This window comes from Corvus cornix, chromosome 2 (genome assembly GCF_000738735.6).
Source record: "Corvus cornix cornix isolate S_Up_H32 chromosome 2, ASM73873v5, whole genome shotgun sequence".
Lineage (NCBI taxonomy): Eukaryota > Metazoa > Chordata > Aves > Passeriformes > Corvidae > Corvus > Corvus cornix.
In genome coordinates, this window is record NC_046333.1 from 149,432,229 (window position 1) to 149,451,883 (window position 19,655).

The window sequence follows — 19,655 nt, forward strand, 5'->3', positions numbered from 1 at the left end:
CAAAATCAAGCCTGGGATTTCCTCCAGATAAATTTTCAGCATCTATAAGAGAAAACTGTATCACTTGCCTGTGAGGGTGCTTAGGCACTACAGGCTCCTGGGATAGAATCACAGAATTCTTTGGGTTGCAAGGGACCTTAAATATTATCTAGTTCCAACCCCTTTGCCATGGGCAGGGATGCCACCCACTAGACCGGGTTGTTCAGGTCCCCATCCCATCTGGCCTTGAAACCTTCCAGAGATGGATGTTACATGAAAAGGATTCAGCAGAACTTGAGAGAGTCTAATAATTTTTCATAAGCAAGAATGGGTACAATAACTTAGAAATATCTGTACATCAGCCTTGAATGCAGCAGCCAAGGAAAAGTGAGATTTTCACTTGCAGGGGAAGGTTGCTTTCCAACAGACCTCACAAATAACTGTAAAAATAAGACTCAACTCCCATCAAGAAGGTGCTGAAGAAGTTATTGCACTGACAATAATTTCAGTCTTGGGTGAAAACCATCCCCCACATTGCTAAGGGGAAAAATGTGTCTCTAAGAACACATTGTCAAATACATCTGTCCTGTGAAATAAACCAAATTGCTCTATGTGCTGCCTTCTGGTTGAACATGCTTTTCTCTTCAAATCCAAACCCGAGTCTTTCAGACAGCATGTCATGAAAAGACAAAGCTATGGTCAAAACGTAGTTTCTGTGGGTTTTGGCACTGTTCTCTTGCTGCACTTTTTCAAGCCTGGAGTTTGACCCTGTATTTTCCTTTACAAAGGTGGCAGGTTCTTCTCTGCTCCATCTTGTAGGACATCCTTCTTCTTGATGCTTATAGCTGGCTCCTCAGGAATGTCAGAGTATGATTAATGTTCCTAATTGTCCCCTTGTGCTTTCTAAATAAAGTTCATGTCACAAACTGTAAAATAGCAAGAAAGAGCCTACATTTTCAACACATAATCCCCTAGAAACCCAGCAGGATGGTCTCATTCTCAGTTCAGACAAACTTCAACAACATTGCCAGCATCAATATTATGGAGCCAAGCCCGAAAAAGTATTCAGATGTTAACCCTTACAACAAAAATCTGCTGTGTAAAGCAACTACCAAAACTAGTCTCCTCTTCATCACATCTTCATGCTTTTCTAATCAGTTATTCCCATTTCACAAGTCAGAAGACAAATATCTACTATGTATGTGACTTCCAGGTTTAAACCAAATCAAGGAAATTAAGCAGGCTTTTTCTTGATTCATCTTCATAATTTATAAAGGTGTTGAAAGAAAAATCCAAACCCTGATGGACCCTTATGTCCCCAAGGACTTCAGGTGCCAAATTTAGTATGTGGTAGGCAATTGATAAAGAGACTCTTCCTCCATCAGCTCTGGCTCTGCAGAAACAGCAGCAAGGAGGACTCTTGGTGGTCTCTGGTGGATGGTCACCCCTGCACAGGGCTGCAGACTGGGCCAGGAGCCTGCCTTCAACTCCAGACTGGCTTCATCCCTGTGCCGCTCTTCCTGCCATGCCATGGAGCGGCCACCTTAACCCTCACCAGCACTGGGCTCCAGCTCATAGAGGCTGAAAGGGTGGTAGTAGATTTTTTTCAGTCTGTATGATAACTGTTGAGTTATTGCAGTCATTTTAAGAAAATTTTCATGGCCCAAGGACAGTATAAGTTCCTGCCATAACCTTGTCCCTCTCCCCCTGAACAGCCTGGCTGCTGGCGACAACATTCCCCACACCAGCTCAGGGGAAATGTGAGTTACTGATGGTGGAAGATAAAGACAGCTACCAGATCTTTCCTCCACGGAGATGTAGTTAATGTAGGCAACATAGCTCTGAATGCTGCAGCTGAATACTTTAGGATAAACTGAATGGATCTCCAGGCTCTCCAGCTCTCATTGGAGCCACCAAAGTGCAGGTACCAGGCTTGACTCCTTAAAGTCAAGGAGTTGGACTTTGATGATCCCTGTGGGTCCCTTCCAACTATGGACATTCTATGGTTCTATGTTCTGTGACTCTGAATCTCACTGGGAGAGACTGAGCACAGGACTGATGTACCCAGACACAAACATTTTACATAATTTGACGTGATCTCTCCGGGGTCGCCCACTGAAGCTCTGGAAAGGCTTCCCTAGGTCCTACATCATACCTGCCAGTTCCTGTCACTGTCTCTGGCCCCACACAGTGTGGATGGTGACACCCAGCCATTCCTAGGCACCAAGTCCTGTTACAGAAGGTGTCAAATGCAATCTTTAACAGGGCAAAGCTTGGCCAGTTTCCACATTAAAAGACTGAACCATCACTAGACTCTATTTTAGGGTTTTTTTTAAATATAATTTTTAAAAGCTTGGACAGTTTCCACATTAAAAGACTGAACCATCACTAGACTCTATTTTAGGGTTTTTTTTAAATATAATTTTTAAACTTTTTTGTTTTTTAATAACTGCCCAGAATGTAAAATCTGTGTTTGTCTCTCAACCATTTCTGTGGTCAGAGCACAGACTTTGGGCTTAGCTGCCACAGAATTTTTATTGTCTCTCTGGAAAAAAAGAAAAAAACCCACAGGCATTTTATACAGCTTCCAAGAAGCAGCTAATTCAAAACTGTTTAGAAAACAAGTAGCAAGTGTTAAATAATTTAGCACCAAAAAAAATATTTTCTCCAAATGGTCCCACTTTCTTCTGTCTTTGTAATTTTTTTATTTGACAAGCAAAAAATTGAATGAAATAATGGTCTGTTTGCTATAATTACAGTAATTTACACATTATATAAAAAAGGAGAAAAAAGAGCAACTGACAGTGGTGCCATAAATCTCATGTGTACCTTTTAAAAATGTGAATAATATACTGTCTGACTCTCTAATGCAATTTTAACAGAACATTGCCACAGGGCCAACACAAAATCCAACAAAAAATAAGCCTATTCCCAGGTTTAAACCTCAGACTCAGTGAACAGACTGTATGGTGATTTACCAAACACTTGGTTGTAGAGACAGGAACACACAGATTCCAAAGCCACAACTTTCCCTTATTCAAGGGCAGTTAGGAGAGAGCCACCAGTACTGTCCCTGCCCTACCTGCCACCTCTTGCCTGTGTGTTCACCTTGCACAGCGCTGGACAGACAATACACACACAGCCACCTGCTCAGGCACAGAGGCACCTGCATTTTCTGGAGGGCAGCTTCTGACCTTGCCCAGGGCTGTACTTGTAGGTTTACTGGCTTCCCAGATGGCAGACCTACTTTGGAAAGTAATCTCAGACCACGTTTCCGAAGACTGCAAATACATACAAACAGAGTGAGGCAAAAACTGTGGCAGTTTTCAAAATCCTCCAGATACACCCTCCATTCTTACCTGTTATTGGTGACTTTTTAGGCACATTCCTGTAGGGCTTGCTTCTGCAAGAGGTGGCAGCTATAGGAACCTCCCTTTGATGACCAAAATCTGGGTGAGTGCAAACACAGGTCTTGATCTGGGTCTGCAGCTCATGTCTTGTACTCTGCTCACTAACAGAGTGACAGATTCTGCCTGGTAAATGTCATTTAACTGGCTGGAGAGAAAAAAGGTTTAAGAAAAAGCAGGGAAATGGCCCCCAGTGAATTCAGGGCACAGAGACAGTCTGGGGTGTCTCTAAGAACAGACTGAACAGATAGCCGTATGCTGGGGAATATGCTGGAGCAAAGGGAATTAGGCTGTGTCCCTTTTTATGTGTGGAAAATGTTCAGAGATGTAGTCCTAACTCATGAAGATTTTTCAATTGCTATTAAAGATGCAAGTGTGTCCCGTGTGTTCCGAATGCAGACTCTTGGAAATGGCTCCCACAGACATTCAAATGAAAAGGGCTATCAAAAAACCCCTTTTGATCTCCTTCAACTGGATGCCACTGCACCATCTCACCTACTGTGGATTGCACGAGATAACCCTTAGAGTTCCCTTCCAACCCAAATTATTCTGTGATTCTATGACCTCACAGGAGTTAAAGACTCTGAAATTTGCTTAACAGAACATCATTATGTATATTGCCTTCTCATGGTGCACTAGAATGTACTGAAATTGATGCCATGCATAGCATGGCACATCATGACACACATGATGAGAAGGAATCTGTAGGGATGAAGGAGTCACCATCATGACAGGAATTAAATGTCATATTTGCATGGTCCAGTTAACATGTTTGACCTCTGTAACACCTGTTCATTACCATCACATTTACCCAAAAAATATCTCATCCCACGTTAGGAAGTGCTCTCAAATACAGACCCTGTTCTGCCTCACCACTGGAGGGATGAAATCTCAGCCTGGACTAGAAAAAATGTTTCAGTTAAATATGTGACTAACATAATTGCTTAATACTAAAATCCAGCAAGCTGACCCAAGATGCAGTACAATAACAGATATACCATTGAGAGTTACTTAAAAGTGGTAAGCTTTTCACTTCATGATATTTTCACTTTGATTGGTCTTTCCATAGCAAGAAACACAGTAAAATCAAATCAAAGAGTTTATTTGCATAGGAAATAGCAAAAATAGCACCATTGAGAGCTACACAGTAAAGACTTTGTTTAACCCTCACATTTGTACTTGTTATTTAATTTCATTTTTCAGTAAAGCAGAGGCAAATTTTATCTGCTAGTGGGTAAAAAAAGACTCCAATGCTGGCAAATGCTTATCTCTGGGCTTTAGCCTCAGGGTCTGATTCTGGACTGGTTATCGACAGCTGTGGCTTCTGCTTGGGTTGGCCAGTTTGGAAGCACCATGCCATATGGTGAATGTGTTAGCAGGGCAGGGTGCCTCTTTTCTGTCTCCAAAAGAACAGATGAGATTCCCAAACACATTCAGCACTTAGTGCCTGTGTCAGGTCCATTACTCCCATCTCTCACTACAAACTGCTTTGTGCAGAAGAGGTTTGAGAATGCAGCTGCTTTGCTGGCTGGCACATACCCAAGGCCTGATCACTTCTCAGATCTGCACTTAGTGGGTGGGCATGGCTTGGTCAGAGGGTTAAGCTCACAAATGACCTATTGTGAAGGTCTTTTCAAACTCCATCCCCTTTTTACTTTGTATTTTCATTCTCGGGTTGATTTTGGCAATTAGCTGATAGGGAGAAAGGGCCACTGTCTGGCTTGTTGCTTTCACTCTCAAACACAATTTCCCCCGTGTTTCTGAACATCTCTTTGTTCTGATCCTTTATCAAAGATCAAAATCCACCTAGAACAGCCTGCACTATGCACCAGCCTTCTAAGTAACACAACTTGCCAAATTATTGTCATAGTGGATCAACCAAAATAGTGAATTGGGTCACAGTTCGCTTCCTGAGTTTTTAATACCAGGGGACTTTCTATGCTGCTCTGGCTGATATTTGGGTGAAGCAATGGTAGGGGAGCTGTGCATGTGCTGACAGTGCACAGGGGATTTGGTATCCTTGACATGACAGAGGATAACCTTGAAGATTTTGGCAGAGGCATTTCCCTGACAGAGGGAAATAAGTTCCATTTCTTAGAACCAAACTCTCTGAGTACAGAGAGTAGCAAGGAGGTTTAGATCATCTGTGTCGTCTCTTCAGGAGATCCCACATGACTCCATAAAAAAGTAGCTCCTATAGAATATTGATTCATTTATTAAATTTAACAGGGATCTTCTGGAAAGCACACACTAGCTGTTCCATATTGTCTGTCCACTGGGAGTTGGATATACTGAAGGCCCCTTTTCCAGCTTTGGCATAGCTTTATCTTCCCTCTCCATGTGGATGGCAAATAGCACCAACAATCCTGTGCCTGTGTGTCACAGTGAATGCCCCAGGCTGCAGGATTTGATTTCAGTTGAAAGGGTGAGGGATAAAGCTTTGGAAAGAATTAATCAGATAACAGATGAAAAATTTGGCATTGGAATGGTTTTGCATAAACAATCACACAATGCATTACTATTATATGCTCTTCAAAAGAGGAAAAAAACCCACTTATTTTTAACATTTTAATATGCCCTGATGTAAGAGAAAACAAAACAAAACAAAAAAGTTCACATACCACATCAAAGATAATAATAATAATAATAATTATAAGTCATAAAAATAATCTGACCGACCGGCAGCATTCGTTGGCTTTAGAAGGCCTCCCGCAAAAGAAACACAGCTGAAAACATTGGAGAGCTCTTGGCAGGTGTGAGGAATTCAAGTTTTCAAAACAAGTCTGGGGGTGCTCCCTGCACGCTATGGCCCTTTGACGTTGGAGGGCCGGGCAGCCAGGCTTGCATAGTAAGCGCACTGAGAGGGGTCACACTGTCCACTGGCTCCTGGGGGTCCCTGGGGACCTGCCAGACCCGGCACACCGGCTTCACCTTGAGGGCCGGGAGGTCCTGGCATCCCATCTTTGGCATAACCAGGCTCCCCTGGGAGGCCTGAAATAGAAACAAAATGCCCTTGGTGAGTGACACCAGAGTGACACCCCCAGGGTGCAGTACTCAGCAGTGTAATGTCACAGGAAATGGCTTTACTTCCAAACTGGGATGCAGACAGCAGCTTCTACAGATTTGGATTTGGCCAGGATGTATCTCAAGGATATAACCAGAGCGTCTCCTCGGAAATAAAGATTTCTATTCCCTATGGAAGCCTCAGGATGCTTGGCTCTGCTATGGCTGCTCTTCCTCTATCTCCACATTGAAGTTGTGAAGCTGCATGAGACAACTAATGACATACAGTCCTCACAGAGAGGAGGTGAGGATGGGAAAGCTGGAGGCAAGAGCCAGCTTGGGGAGACAACTCATTGTTGCAGAGCATAGTGTGCACAGTTATTTGAAGGCAATGCAAGGCCAGTCTGCCAAATGCAAACCATGGGGTTATGAGGGCTTCCCATAGCTCCTTTCCCAAAAAAGCAATGAAGGCAAAACTGATCAATGGTTCCTAATTTCAGACTGCAGACAAACTATATTTGCTGCTGCTTTGTCAGTACCCGCAAAGCAGCTGTATCCCCAAGACACAGGTGTTCAGTATGACCTTTTGTAACATCTGAAGCTGCCTGAAACTCTGGGTTCAGCTTGGTCACAAGCAGACTCTGCCAAGGACAGAGAAAACACTTACTTCATAGTGCCTCTAATAATTAAAGCTTCACTTTGTATTTGTCCCAAAGGACAGCTAACTTAGCTGTAACTGAGATGGTTCATTATACCCATCAGGCTGAGGAAATAAAGGTGGCGAGATATGATGTCAGTGATACAGTCCTTCCCTTTGGGCCACATCCTACAGAAACTGTGTACATTGCACTTATGTCATCCTGATTGTCTCTCTAATACAGCAGACACCTGTGTCCTGGTAGTGGTTCTAAGTGGTGTGTTTTGTGGGGTGTTCTGATTAACACACCTGGAATTCCTGGAGGACCCATTTCCCCTCTCTGGCCAATACCAGTGTCTCCCTTCTCACCCTTTGCTCCTCTTTCTCCTGTAAAGAAAAAAATACGACCTGATGAGCGTGGTCTACAGAACTAAACATTACTATAGGTCTTTCATCCACACTGAAGCAAATATATTTGGTAAAAATAGTTCCTAATTGTGGCCAGTCCTCTGAAAGGGGACATTACGTGGGAATGAAGACTTGCCCCACTCCAGTTCTGGCCAGAGGTGGAGCATACCAGCAATTGCTGGTCAGATTCAAACCTCTGATTCAACAGACTGAGGTCGCTTTCAACACCTGCATTTTGAGGACTATTTATATGCTACTAAAAGGAAAGGTGGATGCCAAAGTGGAATGGACACATCCTTTTACTGGACTGCCCCAACAACCAAGTTTCACTCACCTTTGGGACCAGCTGGTCCAGGTGGCCCCTCAGACCCAGTCTGTCCAGGTCGGCCAGGCTCTCCCGGAGGGCCAGTTCTTCCTGGAAGTCCTTCCTTCCCAGGGGGACCAGGAGGTCCTGGTCTGCCATGGGATGCTTTTACCTGTGCAGGCTGTATCTGAGCCAGGATATAGGGCAACTTTGCTGTGAAGAGAGGGAAATGGGTTGGTTAGACTAGAAGGACTATGCTCCAAGAGATGAAGAGCCAGAACCAGGGGATCAGTAAAGTCCAAGTATTGTCACAGATTACTTTTCCAGGGACACCCATTTGTTGTCCCACCATAATCCATGATTGTGACTCCCTAATCACCTCTAAATTATTTAAATCTCATTTCTTGGTAGCTTTAAATTTCTCATAAATTTAATACTTTATCATAAACTTTTCTCTCATCCTCTGCTCCTTGTCCTCCAAGAATCTGAAATGTCCCTTCCTTTAGTTGTGCAGGTGGTGGATACCTGTTAAACTGGGACCACTGCTGCTCTGAGAAGGAGAGCCTTTTTCTACTGCTTTTGTTACACAGAGATACTACATGGCTGGTCTGTAGGGAGAAAGCTTTTCTTGTTCCAGGCTATGTCACACACGGAGTTAAAGCCTAATGCACCCATCTCTGGCTGTGAAGTCAGAAGCTGTAACTAAGCTCCCTGTAACAGCATATTCTGCAATTCCTGGCAGGCACACACTGCCTGCCATTTCAGTGCTAAGACCCTGAACAACCATGCTGGTTTGGCTGGGGTGGAGTTATTTTCTTCACAATGGCTGGTATGGGGCTGTGTTTTGGATTTTTGTTGATAATACAAAGATGTTTTTGTTATTGCTGAGCAGGGCCTACACAGAGCCAAGGCCTTTTCTGCTTTTTGTACTGCCACATTGGCAAGGAAGTTGAGGGTGCAGAGGAGGTTGGGAAGAGACACAGCCAGAGTAGGTGACCCAAACTGACCAAAGGGATATTCCAGACCAGGTGACATCATGCTCAGTATATAAAGTGGGGGAACAAGAAAGAAGGGGGGGACATTTGCAGTGATGGTGTTTGACTTCCCAAGTCACCTTTACATGTGATGGAGCCCTGCTCTCCTGGAGATGGCTGAACACCTGCCTGTCCATGGGAAGCAGGGAATTAATTCCTTGCTTTGCTTTGTTTCTGGGTAGTTTTTGCTTTCCCTATTAAACAGTCTTTATCTCCACCCATGAGTTTTCCAGCTTTTACCCTTCTGATTCTCTCCCCAGTCCCGCTGGTAGGGGAGTGAGTGAGTGGCTGCATGGGCCTTGGCTGCTGGCTGGGGTTACACCAGAAAAACAACCTTGGGAGCTCATAAAACACACTCAGCATCACAAACATCCTCCAGAACAGAGGATCTTCTCTTTCTATCTTCTCTTCATTAATCCTAAATTTTAAATTATTTTAGACTGGTGTGGATATTGAAGACTGAGAGTGTGTAAATAAAATCTGTGAAATAATCACTCCATTTACCTGTGATCTTTAGCATGGAGCAAAATGTTAGCACCTGTGTGTCAGCTGCTTCAAGAGCTGTGTGAGAAGGACTACAGCTTTGCATCTCACTGTCAATGGCATCAGTAGTGGTCTGTAACTCACATACTTTGAGAGAAACAGCAGCCCACATTCCATCCAGCCCCTGTTCTTATATAGGTGAGTATCACAAGTCACAGACAAAAATCAGGAATATTTCTTCTCCAGCTGGGACCTCAAAAGCAAGTTTACGATCTACTCTGGTTACTTTCTGTGCTATTGCTGGGAACATTGAAGCTTGGGGAATTGTAAAGCACATTTCCTTTTACACATCTTCCAAGCAAGCTTGCTGCAATGCTACCTTCCTTAAGCAGAAGTTCAGATGCCAGCATAGCTATGGAAAGCATCTTTCATACTCTCAGATCCATCTTCTGGCTTCCTGGTACTGATTACTTACCATCAAGCTGCTTGGATAACTCCTCTTGGATGAGTCTCCTCAAAGTCTCTAGAGATGGGGGTTCTCCCTAAAGAGTCAGAATCACAGGGATGAGACAAGATAATCACAGCCAAGGGATCAGATGGTGATAGGAACTTCCCAGATAGTGGGAACAGTTTTAAATTGAAAGAGGAAAGATTTAGATGTTGGGAAGAAATTCTTTACTGTGAGGGTGGCGAGGCACTGGAATGGTTTGCCCTGAGAAACTGCGGATACCCCAGCCTGGGAAGTGTTCAAGGCAAGTTGGGTGGGCTTTGGAGCAACCTGATATGGTGGGTGGCATCAATGCCTATGGTGGGGGGGCTGGGGGGCAGTGCTTGGAACTAGATGAAATTTAATGTCCCTTCAACCCAAAACACTCTGTGGTTCTATGATGCGCAAACTAAGCCCTCCACAAGGGGCTCAGCAGGTGCCATGTCATCACCCACAGCACACACAGGGCTGCAGGGTCTGCCTAAAAGAGGAATGTAAAGGGATTCAAAACAATCACAGAATCAATTAGGCTGGAAAAGACCTCTGAGATCATAAAATCTAGCCTTTGACTGAACACCACCATGTCAAGTAAACTATGGCACTGAATGACACGTCCAGTCTTTCCTTAAACATCTCCAGAGACAGTGACTCCACCACTTCCCTGGGCAGCCCATTCCAATATTTAATTGCCCTTTCTGTGAAGAAATTCTTCCTAATGTCCAACTAAACCTCCCTGGCACAGATTGAGACTATGTCCTCTTCTCCTACCATTAGTTGTCTGGGAGAGGAGACTGATCCCCACATAGATAGATCCTCCTCTTAGGCAGCTACAGAGAGTAATAAAATCCCCCCTGAGCCTCCTTTCCTCTGAGCTGAACAAAGCCAGCACGCTCAGTCTTCACAGGAGTTGTGCTCCAGACCTTTCACCATCTCTGTTCCCTTCTCTAAAACTGCTCCAGAACCTCATGTCCTTCCTGAACTGGGGGGCCCAGAACTGGACACAGGATATGACGTGTGGCCTCTCCAGTGAACAGCACAGAGGGACAATCACCAGCCCGGTTCTGCTGGCCACACTATTGCTGACACAGAAGGCCAGGAGGCCACCGGCCTCCTTGCCCAGCTGGGCACATGCCAGCTCACATTTGACTGCCGTTGGCCAGCACCTCCCGGGCCTTTCCTGCTGGGCAGCTTTCCAGCCACTCTGCCCCCAGCCTGGAGCACTGCAGGGCCTTGTTGGGACACGAGGGCAGGACCCAGGCCTTGCTCTTCATGAACCACATCCCACTGGCCTCACACCATCCAGCCAGCCTGTCCACATCCCCCTGCAGAGCCTTCCTACCCTGCAGGGCATCGACACCCCCACCCACCTCGGTGTCATCACAAATTTACTACTGAGGGTACACTCAATGCCCTTGGCTACATCAGCAGGAAAGAAACTGAAAAGGACTGGGCCCAAGGGACACCACTACTGACCGGACGCCAACTGGATGCGGCACCATGCCCCAACTCCCCGGGCCTGGCCATCCCGACAGTTCTTAAGCCAGCAAAGAGTGCACCTGCCCAAGCCCTGGGCTGATGGCTTTTCCGGGACTGTGCTGTGGGAGACGGAATCAAAGGCTTTGCTCAAGTCCAGGGAGACTCCATCCACAGCTTTTCCCTCAGCTCTGAGGCGGGTCACGCGCTTCTCAAAGGACATCAGGTTGCTCAGGCAGGACCTGCCTTTCCTAAACCCACGCTGGCTGGGCCTGATCCCTCGGTTCCCCACTATGGGCCGTGCGATCCCACTGACGACGATCTGCTCCAGAACCCTGCCGGGCCCCGAGGTCAGGCTGACAGTCCTGCAGTTCCCCTCGTGCTCCCTCCAGCCCTTCTTGGGCATCACAGTGGGACACCTGCAGTCATCTGGGACCTCCCCGACTGGCCGGGAATGATGATAATAAAGGACAGGAGAGTGGCTTAGCGACCTCTTCCGTGGCTCCCTCAGCACCCTTGGGAGACTCCAGGCCAGGCCCAGTGACTTGTCACTGTTTAAGTGGCTCCGTAGGTCACTAACAACTCCCTCCGGGATTGCAGGAGTCTGGCCTGCTCCCCGTCCCTGTGTGCCAGCTCAGCGGACTGCTTGTCCTCCAGATAACCCATCTGATTGTTGGAGAAGATGGAGGAAAAGAAAGAATTCTGCACCTCAGCCTTTTCCTCGTCCATTGTGACCATATTCCCCTCACCCCAGCCTTGATTAAAGAAGGGCCATTTGCCTTGGCGCTGCTGCATTCCTAATCTTTTTAAACAAAGACTTTTAATTGTCTTTTACTGGGGTGGCCAGATTAAATTCAAACAGATTTTTTGCCTTCCTGATGATCTTTCTACCTGAGGTTGGGGTCAATAGCTTAGGCACATGGTGGGCTGGGTGGGAAAAGCACTTTGGCATGGTACAGGGCTTCTTTGGGGATGTTTAGAGGAGGAACATACAAGGTGGGACAAGAGAGAGGTGCAGGTCACTGGGAGAAGAACAAGTGGAGGCAAAGTTGAGGGGCAAAGGCCTAACAAAGGCCTTTGTGACCAGGGGCGGCTCCATGGAAATCGCCAGGCCTCTGGGACAAGGGACGGCCGTGCCCACCAGGCCTTTGTGACCCGCGGTGGCATCATGCCCAGAGGCCATTGTGACGTGGGCCCGTGTCGTGACCCTCGGGGCTCCAAGTCCCTGCAGCGGTCACTCCCAGGAGAGCAGCTCTCTGAGGAGGCAGCAGCTTCTCTGGAGGCAGCAGCTCCCCTGGGGGCTTGTGGCCAGCGTTTGGCAAAGCACCCTCAAGATGTCAAATCAGCAGCAGGCGAATGCTCACAGGCACCCCTATGAGGGGCAGCCGCTGCTGTACAAGTGGCGACAGGTGAGGGAAAGGGATGGAGGGAGAGGCTGCAGTGGGACCCGGGGAAGGCCCTGGGGCAGAGACAGCCAGGCCTGGCACCAGGCCTTGCTCTGCGGAGGGGCCAGCGCTGGCATGGGCCCGGCACAGCAATGCCCCAGGGACAGCGAGCACAGCGGGGAACTCAGCCCAGCCTGGCTGCCGTGGCCAGCACCTGCCTCGGGGCCAGGGCCGGGCTTGCCGGCACATGGGGGACACTGTTCCCGCACAGCCACCTCCATCCTGTGCCTCCTCCTGCTTCCCACAGGTGACCCAGAGGCAGCCACAGGAGGCACCACAGGTCACCTGGAAGACCGTCACACCCCCTTACATGGACAGACTGTTCCCCAGACCAGTCACCTCAGGAAGATCCCCAGGACTTGACACACAGGACAGCCTGGAGGGCGGGCACTCGCTGCCCCGCAGCGGCACAGTCACACGGCCACAAAGATTGTCCGTGTCAGACTTGCCGCCTCTCCACGGCCCTCCATTGACAGTGACACGGCTCAGCCCTAAACTGCCAAGAGCAGCCTCGGCAAAGGTCAAGCTGCCCCCTCTGCCAGCAGCAGCAGCAGCCTCGGGGTCTTCTCCCAGAGGCAGAGCACGGTCCGGGGGCCCCATGGCCAGCGGCCACCGACAGCTTGTGCCACCTGCTCCATGGGGCACTATGGCTGCTGACAGGGCCTGGGAAACACCTTCCCCGGGCAGCAGCCCTGCTGCTGAAGGGCTCTGGCGAGGGTCAGCAGCAAGGCAGGGCCGTCGCCTGCCATCGGTGCAATCCACACACAAAGTGCAGGTCCGCACTGGGACCCAGACAGCTTGGAAGCACTTGGGGCACTCTGAGACAGAGGAGCTCATCAAGGTGCAGGAGGGGCATGGTGGCAACACCTGCAGTGACCTGTTTTAGAGACCTCGCCCCGTATCTGCGTGAGAACAGGTCCGTCAGCTCCACCTCAAGCACTTCCAAGTGGTTGAGTGCCCGCCAAGGGGCGCAGGGAACGCGTCGGCCGGCCGAGCAAACTGCGCGTCGCAAGCAGCTGTGCCCAGAGGATGAGGACACTTTGATGCAGCTTCTCCGTAAAAAGACAGAGCAGCTGGAGGAGCTGGAAGACAAAGTGTACGAAGAGAAGTTTAGAGCCATCTTCTCCTCCCTGGAAGACAAAGAAGGCCCCATGACGTCCAGCTGCGTCATCAGGGATCCATGGAGTCCCACCCTGGAGCCAGCTGCAGGTCCCTCGGTGCCGCACAGCACCTGCAGCGTGACCAAAGACGCCGCAGGAGAGACAGAAAGCTCCTCAGAGCTTGTGTCTCTTGACCAGTTGTTGGCCGACCTGTGCCCTGTCTCCGATGAATTGCTGTCTTGTGATGCTCTCGTCAAGGAGCTACTGGAAAAGTGGGAGGAAGAAAAGCTCCCTGACAGAGAAGCGGCAGGAGAGAGGGACAGCAAGCCAGAGAGCGCCTTGTCTCTCCAGCTGTGAGACGAAAAAGAAGAGCCAGTGGCTTCTGCCCTGGACAGTTATCCGTGGGATGAGAGGAAAAGCCAGCCTCCCCCCACATCACAGCCTGAGGAGACATCAGGCTTCCCAGCTTCTCCTTCATCTGGAGGCTCCTGTGAGGAGAGGGCAATTCGTAAGCCACCACAGCAAGCTGAACATGGCAAGCTGCTCTGCATGGGGACTGAGGACGTGTTAAAGGACCTTCTGCAGATCCAGACACAGCAGCTGGAGGAAGAGGATGATGACCAAACACATGGAGACCTGTTTGGAGACATCCTCTCCTTCCTGGACAAAGAAAGCCATCCCTGTGACGAGGGGCACAGCGAGCCTCTCCCCACGGCCCTGCACCAAGACACAAAGATGTTTGCGGTTTGTGCCTTGCCTGCTGAACCCGTGGACAAGGCCGACGAAACACGCATGGAGGCTGGCCATGCCCAGGCTGCCCCTCCCCAGGCAAAGCCCTGCCGGGATGGGGCGCCGGCAGGAGCTTGCCCGCTGCCTGCCCAGCCCCTGGCACGCAGTGGCCCTTCTCCCCCCGCTGGCATGGCCACTGTCCCGCGGCCCCCGGCCCCACGGCGATGGCGCTCCATCGTCAAGACGGCCCGGCGGGCTCTGCGCCGGCTCTTCTCTTTCAGCTGCCGCAGTAGGCAGCTGGAGGAGTGAGCCCCACTGCCAGCACCAGGACGATCCCCAAAGATGCCGGCTCCCCCTGAGGACGCCCCGCTCCCAGGAGCAACGGCAGCTACCAGAGGCACCAGCACTGGAAAGGGAGACAAACACTGGAGGCACCGATGCATGCATGGATGGATGGATGGATGGATGGTGCCCAAGGCAATCAGTTGCCAAAGGTGGGTCCTGCTGCCGGCCACAGCCCCTCGCCCCCATGCCGACTGCCAGGCAGCCTGGTCAGGAGAGCCGCCTGAGGAAGGATTGCTGATCTGCCCTGGCAAACCCCACAGAAGCTGACTTTAGGCCCGGGCTGCATTGGGGGGTGCATCCCCCCCTGCCCCCAGGCTGCATTAGGAGCTGAGAAATGCTCCTTGGGCCTCTGCATTGCAGGCAAAGGAAAGCCCATCCTCCTTTCACCTGGCAAATCGGAAAACGCTTCCCTGGTTTCCCTCGGCACAGACTGCAGAAAGGTGTTAACCCCGGATGAAAGCCCAGGGGTCCTCACCTCCACGAGAACCACCAGCACCCCCAGCGCAGAGAAGTGCGGGGTGACAAAGGACCGACGGAATGCTGCTGGAGCCAAGCATCTCGGACTCTTCTTTTTGATCTCTTCCCCACCTCACCCCAGCCCTGCTCTTCTCCCACACCCTCCAACCCCCGATCTTCCCCTCCCCACCCCAACCACCCTCTTCCCCGTCTTTGCTTCCCACCCTCCTCTTTCCTATGCCTTTCTATCTCTCCACCCCACATTTATTGTAAAATAAAATCCCTGTTGTTGACTTTGGTGGATTGTCCCCTTGGCACTGTAATTCAGGCAGAGGCGTCTCTCATTAATTGCATCTGAACAGGGGCACACATCTGCACACAGCACTTGAGCTGTGGCCTCCCCAGTGCCCAGCACAGAGGGACAATCACCAGCCCGGTCCTGCTGGCCACACTATTGCTGACTGTCTTGGGGTGACGTTATGATGTGTATCCCATATCGCTGCCTATGCCCAGAAATTAATTTTTATGCCGTTCTATGCCTCTAAACTGAGCCTGAGAGGGGGAAGAGGAAAAAACTGAGCAAAACTTTCTCAAAGCAGTTTGCAGCTCGTTCAAGGTCATATAAAGATAGCAGGTTTTTTTCCCCCCAGCTGCGGCAGGGGAGTGAGGAAGCACCCGGCTTGCAGCTTTTCCAGTCAGCTCTTGGCCAGTTGTTTTCAGTTTCTCGTTCTCCGGAGAGAGACTGAGAGTTGGACTTTGCTTTTTTCCTTCTCTGGAATTCCGGATTTTCTCCCTTTTCTACTGGACTGCTTTCAACCTCAGAGCACATTGGGAGGACTTTCCACCGGGCACAGAGGGCCTGGCCCTGGGCCAAGCCCCAGCTCCGAGGAGACCAAAGGGAGGACTCTAACGCTTTCCCAGGTTTTTCCTCCACAGTGGAAGATTTTACCATTTAACATTATTTTCCTTTCCCGGGTGTTAGTTAAATAAATAGTTTTATCTTCGTCACTTTCCTTCGAGGAAAATTTATTTTTTCCCGAACCTGGTGGGGGGAGGGGTGGTTGTGCCTTCTCTCAGAGGATATATTTCTAAATTTGGCCAAACTGGAACACTGACACAGAAGGCCAGGAGGCCACCGGCCTCCTTGCCCAGCTGGGCACACGCAGGCTCACGTTCAGCCGCCGTTGGCCAGCACCTCCCGGGCCTTTCCTGCTGGGCAGCTTTCCAGCCACTCTGCCCCCAGCCTGGAGCACTGCAGGGCCTTGTTGGGACACGAGGGCAGGACCCAGACCTTGCTCTTCATGAACCGCATCCTGCTGGCCTCACACCGTCCAGCCAGCCTGTCCACATCCCCCTGCAGAGCCTTCCTACCCTGCAGGGCATCGACACCCCCACCCACCTCGGTGTCATCACAAATTTACTACTGAGGGTACGCTCAATGCCCTTGGCTACATCAGCAGGACAGAAACTGAAAAGGACTGGGCCCAGGGGACACCACTACTGACCGGACGCCAACTGGATGCGGCACCATGCCCCAACTCCCTGAGCCTGGCCATCCCGACAGTTCTTAAGCCAGCAAAGAGTGCACCTGCCCAAGCCCTGGGCTGATGGCTTTTCCAGGACTGTGCTGTGGGAGATGGAATCAAAGGCACCTCAATTTCCAGCTTCTAGTAAACTATGGTTTCGGTGGTTTAAGCAGGCAGCCTGGTCTGAGGGCACTAGTTGCAGCACTGTTTCCATCTCCATCCTTGAGAAAATCTCCTTCCTATGAACTCATAGGACAAGTAATAGAAATCACATCAGGAGACATCTCTGCCCTACCAGATCACAGTGGAGATCCCATGTCCTTTTTCATCATTGCATGTTTCCTCACAGATTTACATGTGCCCCCAGGGTACTAATGCTGGGTGTCTGTACTTGCTAAAAGCACTCATATTGGATGCATCCCCTTCCACCGGGCCTTATCTCAGGAAACAGAAGCCAGTTTAGCCAGTTTATGCATATGATACCTATTCTTCCAAACCAGTACAAGGTTTTGCCTGACTTCAGACTGTTGAAGGGAGACAGGGTATGTGGCTGCCTTGCCTTGGCCCCCTACCCAGCCCCCAAGGCACAGTATCTTTCATCTTTTCTCTTAGTTCTTTTGTGCTGTTGCTGTTGTACAGTGGTAATAGCTGTAAAAACTCAAAGTAATGTGAACAACAACTCCAGATGATGCAACTAAAAATACTATGAAACCATTTTTGATGGGTGGAAGAATTTTTTCAATTGCGTCTTTCCAAGTAAATGATAAAAAAAAAAAAAAGGCTTTAGGGTAGCCAGGCTCTTGCCTTTGCAAAAACTCAAAAGAAAAAATGTAGCTACATTTAAACAATAAACCATTTTCAAGCAGCAAGAGCAAATGTTTTTCTCTGTAAATCAGAAAGTGAGATGCTCCACCTGAAATACACTTTTCATTTTTTTGGCTAAAATTATTCTTTGCATTTCTGTCAGTTTTGAAAATACTTCTGGTCAACCTAAAGACTGCCTTCTTTTGTGAATGAGCTGCTTGCAAAAGTGTTGCTTTTCCCTCACACTGTTTTAACATACAAGATGCAGTTTGTGTCCTCTATATTTACAAAAACCTAGTGAGCTCTTCTGAGTCAGAAGTTTTTCTTCATTAAGAAAAGGAGATTTTATTAAATAGCTAAGTGACATTTCAGTTTTAATCAATAACATTGCTGATAAATACAGAGTTGGTCTATTTGCTGCCTCCTTCCCAACACAAATTTTGCATGAGAAAAAGATGTGTCACTGGTGACAAAAGAAACAATTTTGTCATTAAGTACTAACTGTTTTTGATGGCTGTTAGTGTATATCCCAGTAAATAAACATAATTGTGGAGCATACTTTAAAGGCTTACAAATTATCTTTTCAAGTTTTAACCCTATTGTTTAAATTAAGTTTCCATATTCATCACTTGATTTCACACACAAAGAAATGCTTTGTCTAAAATTTAGCCAGCTTTTACATCAGAGATTATTCTCTGTTTATTCTCCTCTGAGATATCTCAAATTCATTCTCAGGAATGGCTTCACTGCTATTGGTAGTTTTTCTCATTCTGCTACATACAACACCCTCAGGCATTCTCAGTAGTGAAATTGTTTCCCAACGGGGGGAAAAAAAAGAGGGCGAATATTAAACAGAAATAGTATTTCATGAATTCTGATGAGCTGACTCCTGGATTTCCAGGAATAGAGTGGTGACCTTTCCATGGCTCAGCATTTTGTGTCTCACAACAACCAGCAGCAAAGGAAGGTGTTAGTCCTCTCTATGAAGTGCTACACATTACTGCCCTTATAGAAAAATTTCTTTTTGGACTCTAATGCCATGGCCACCACCACAGGACCTGATTTAGGCATTTAAGGGTAAAAGGTGTCAGCAACTGGCCATGGGTCTGGATTACTTAGCTCCCCTGAAAGAGCAAGTCAACAACCCCACAAGCCTTCCCCAACTTCCATCCATGGAAGTGTCCAAGGCCTGGTTGGATGGAGCTTGGAGCAACATGGTCTAGTGGAAGGTGCCCCTGCCCATGGCAGGGGGTTGGAACTAAATGGTCTTTAAGGTTTCTTCTAATCCAAACCATCCTATGATTCCATGATTCCCTGAGATGTGCTATAGCTCTCCTTTATGGGTATCAAGAGCTAAAAGTGCTGCCTCCCCATTATAACACGCTCCTGCTCCAGTTTCTGTCAGCCTCAATGTACTCTGAGGCACTTCTCTGATCCCTGTGGCAGGAAAATTACTGTACAAAGCCTTTCTCTGGCAATCTTACCCTTGGTCCTGGAAATCCTGGCTGTCCTGGAGGACCAGGAGGTCCAACTTGCCCAGTGTCTCCTGGAGGTCCATGGGGACCCATCAGTCCTGGATGACCCTTATGACCAGGTATCCCGGGGTCACCTGGAGGTCCCTTTTCTCCTTGAGGGCCTTTTTCACCTTTGAAACCAGGCTCGCCCTAAGTGAAAAGAATGACATTACTACCACAAAATAAGAGGCAAACTTCTGATTTCTAAAGAGAGGAACACTCACAGCTGAGCTGGCAAAGTTACTGAGTACAATATCTGGTGCACTACAAATGATCCACAAATTATTACTGACAGAGAATGATTAAAGAGAGACCTGGGAGACTGGGAAGCACTGGCTTCACTTTTGAATGACCCCTACCCCCAGCCACTTACTCAAAATAGCTCTCTTTATTTCAATGTAATGAAGTAACTAGTTAAATTCTTTATCTTACCCTCTCTCCTTTGGAGCCAATTGCACCCTGTTTCCCTGGTGCACCCTGCAACAAAATAAAGGTAAACATAAAAGAACCATCCATAATGA

At 48.4% G+C, this 19,655-nt stretch overlaps 1 protein-coding gene across 6 annotated transcripts in view; it reads right to left on the bottom strand.

Moving 5' to 3' along the window:
- Positions 1-4,472: 4,472 nt before the first annotated feature.
- COL22A1 (collagen type XXII alpha 1 chain) overlaps positions 4,473-19,655 on the bottom strand; it is a 227,291-nt gene continuing 212,108 nt past the window's right edge. For 3 of the 6 annotated variants that reach the window (XM_039549899.1, XM_039549898.1, XM_010404723.4), the window contains 6 exons: positions 19,567-19,611; positions 19,105-19,284; positions 9,731-9,797; positions 7,769-7,951; positions 7,336-7,413; positions 4,473-6,377 (listed from right to left, as the gene is read on the bottom strand). In XM_039549899.1, the coding sequence (XP_039405833.1) occupies positions 6,190-6,377; positions 7,336-7,413; positions 7,769-7,951; positions 9,731-9,797; positions 19,105-19,284; positions 19,567-19,611 (741 nt within the window). In that variant the 3' untranslated portion in view covers positions 4,473-6,189. Of the gene's footprint in view, positions 6,378-7,335; positions 7,414-7,768; positions 7,952-9,730; positions 9,798-19,104; positions 19,285-19,566; positions 19,612-19,655 lie in introns of those variants that run through there. The other 3 variants (XR_005601553.1, XR_005601552.1, XR_005601554.1) reach the window with 1 other exon arrangement.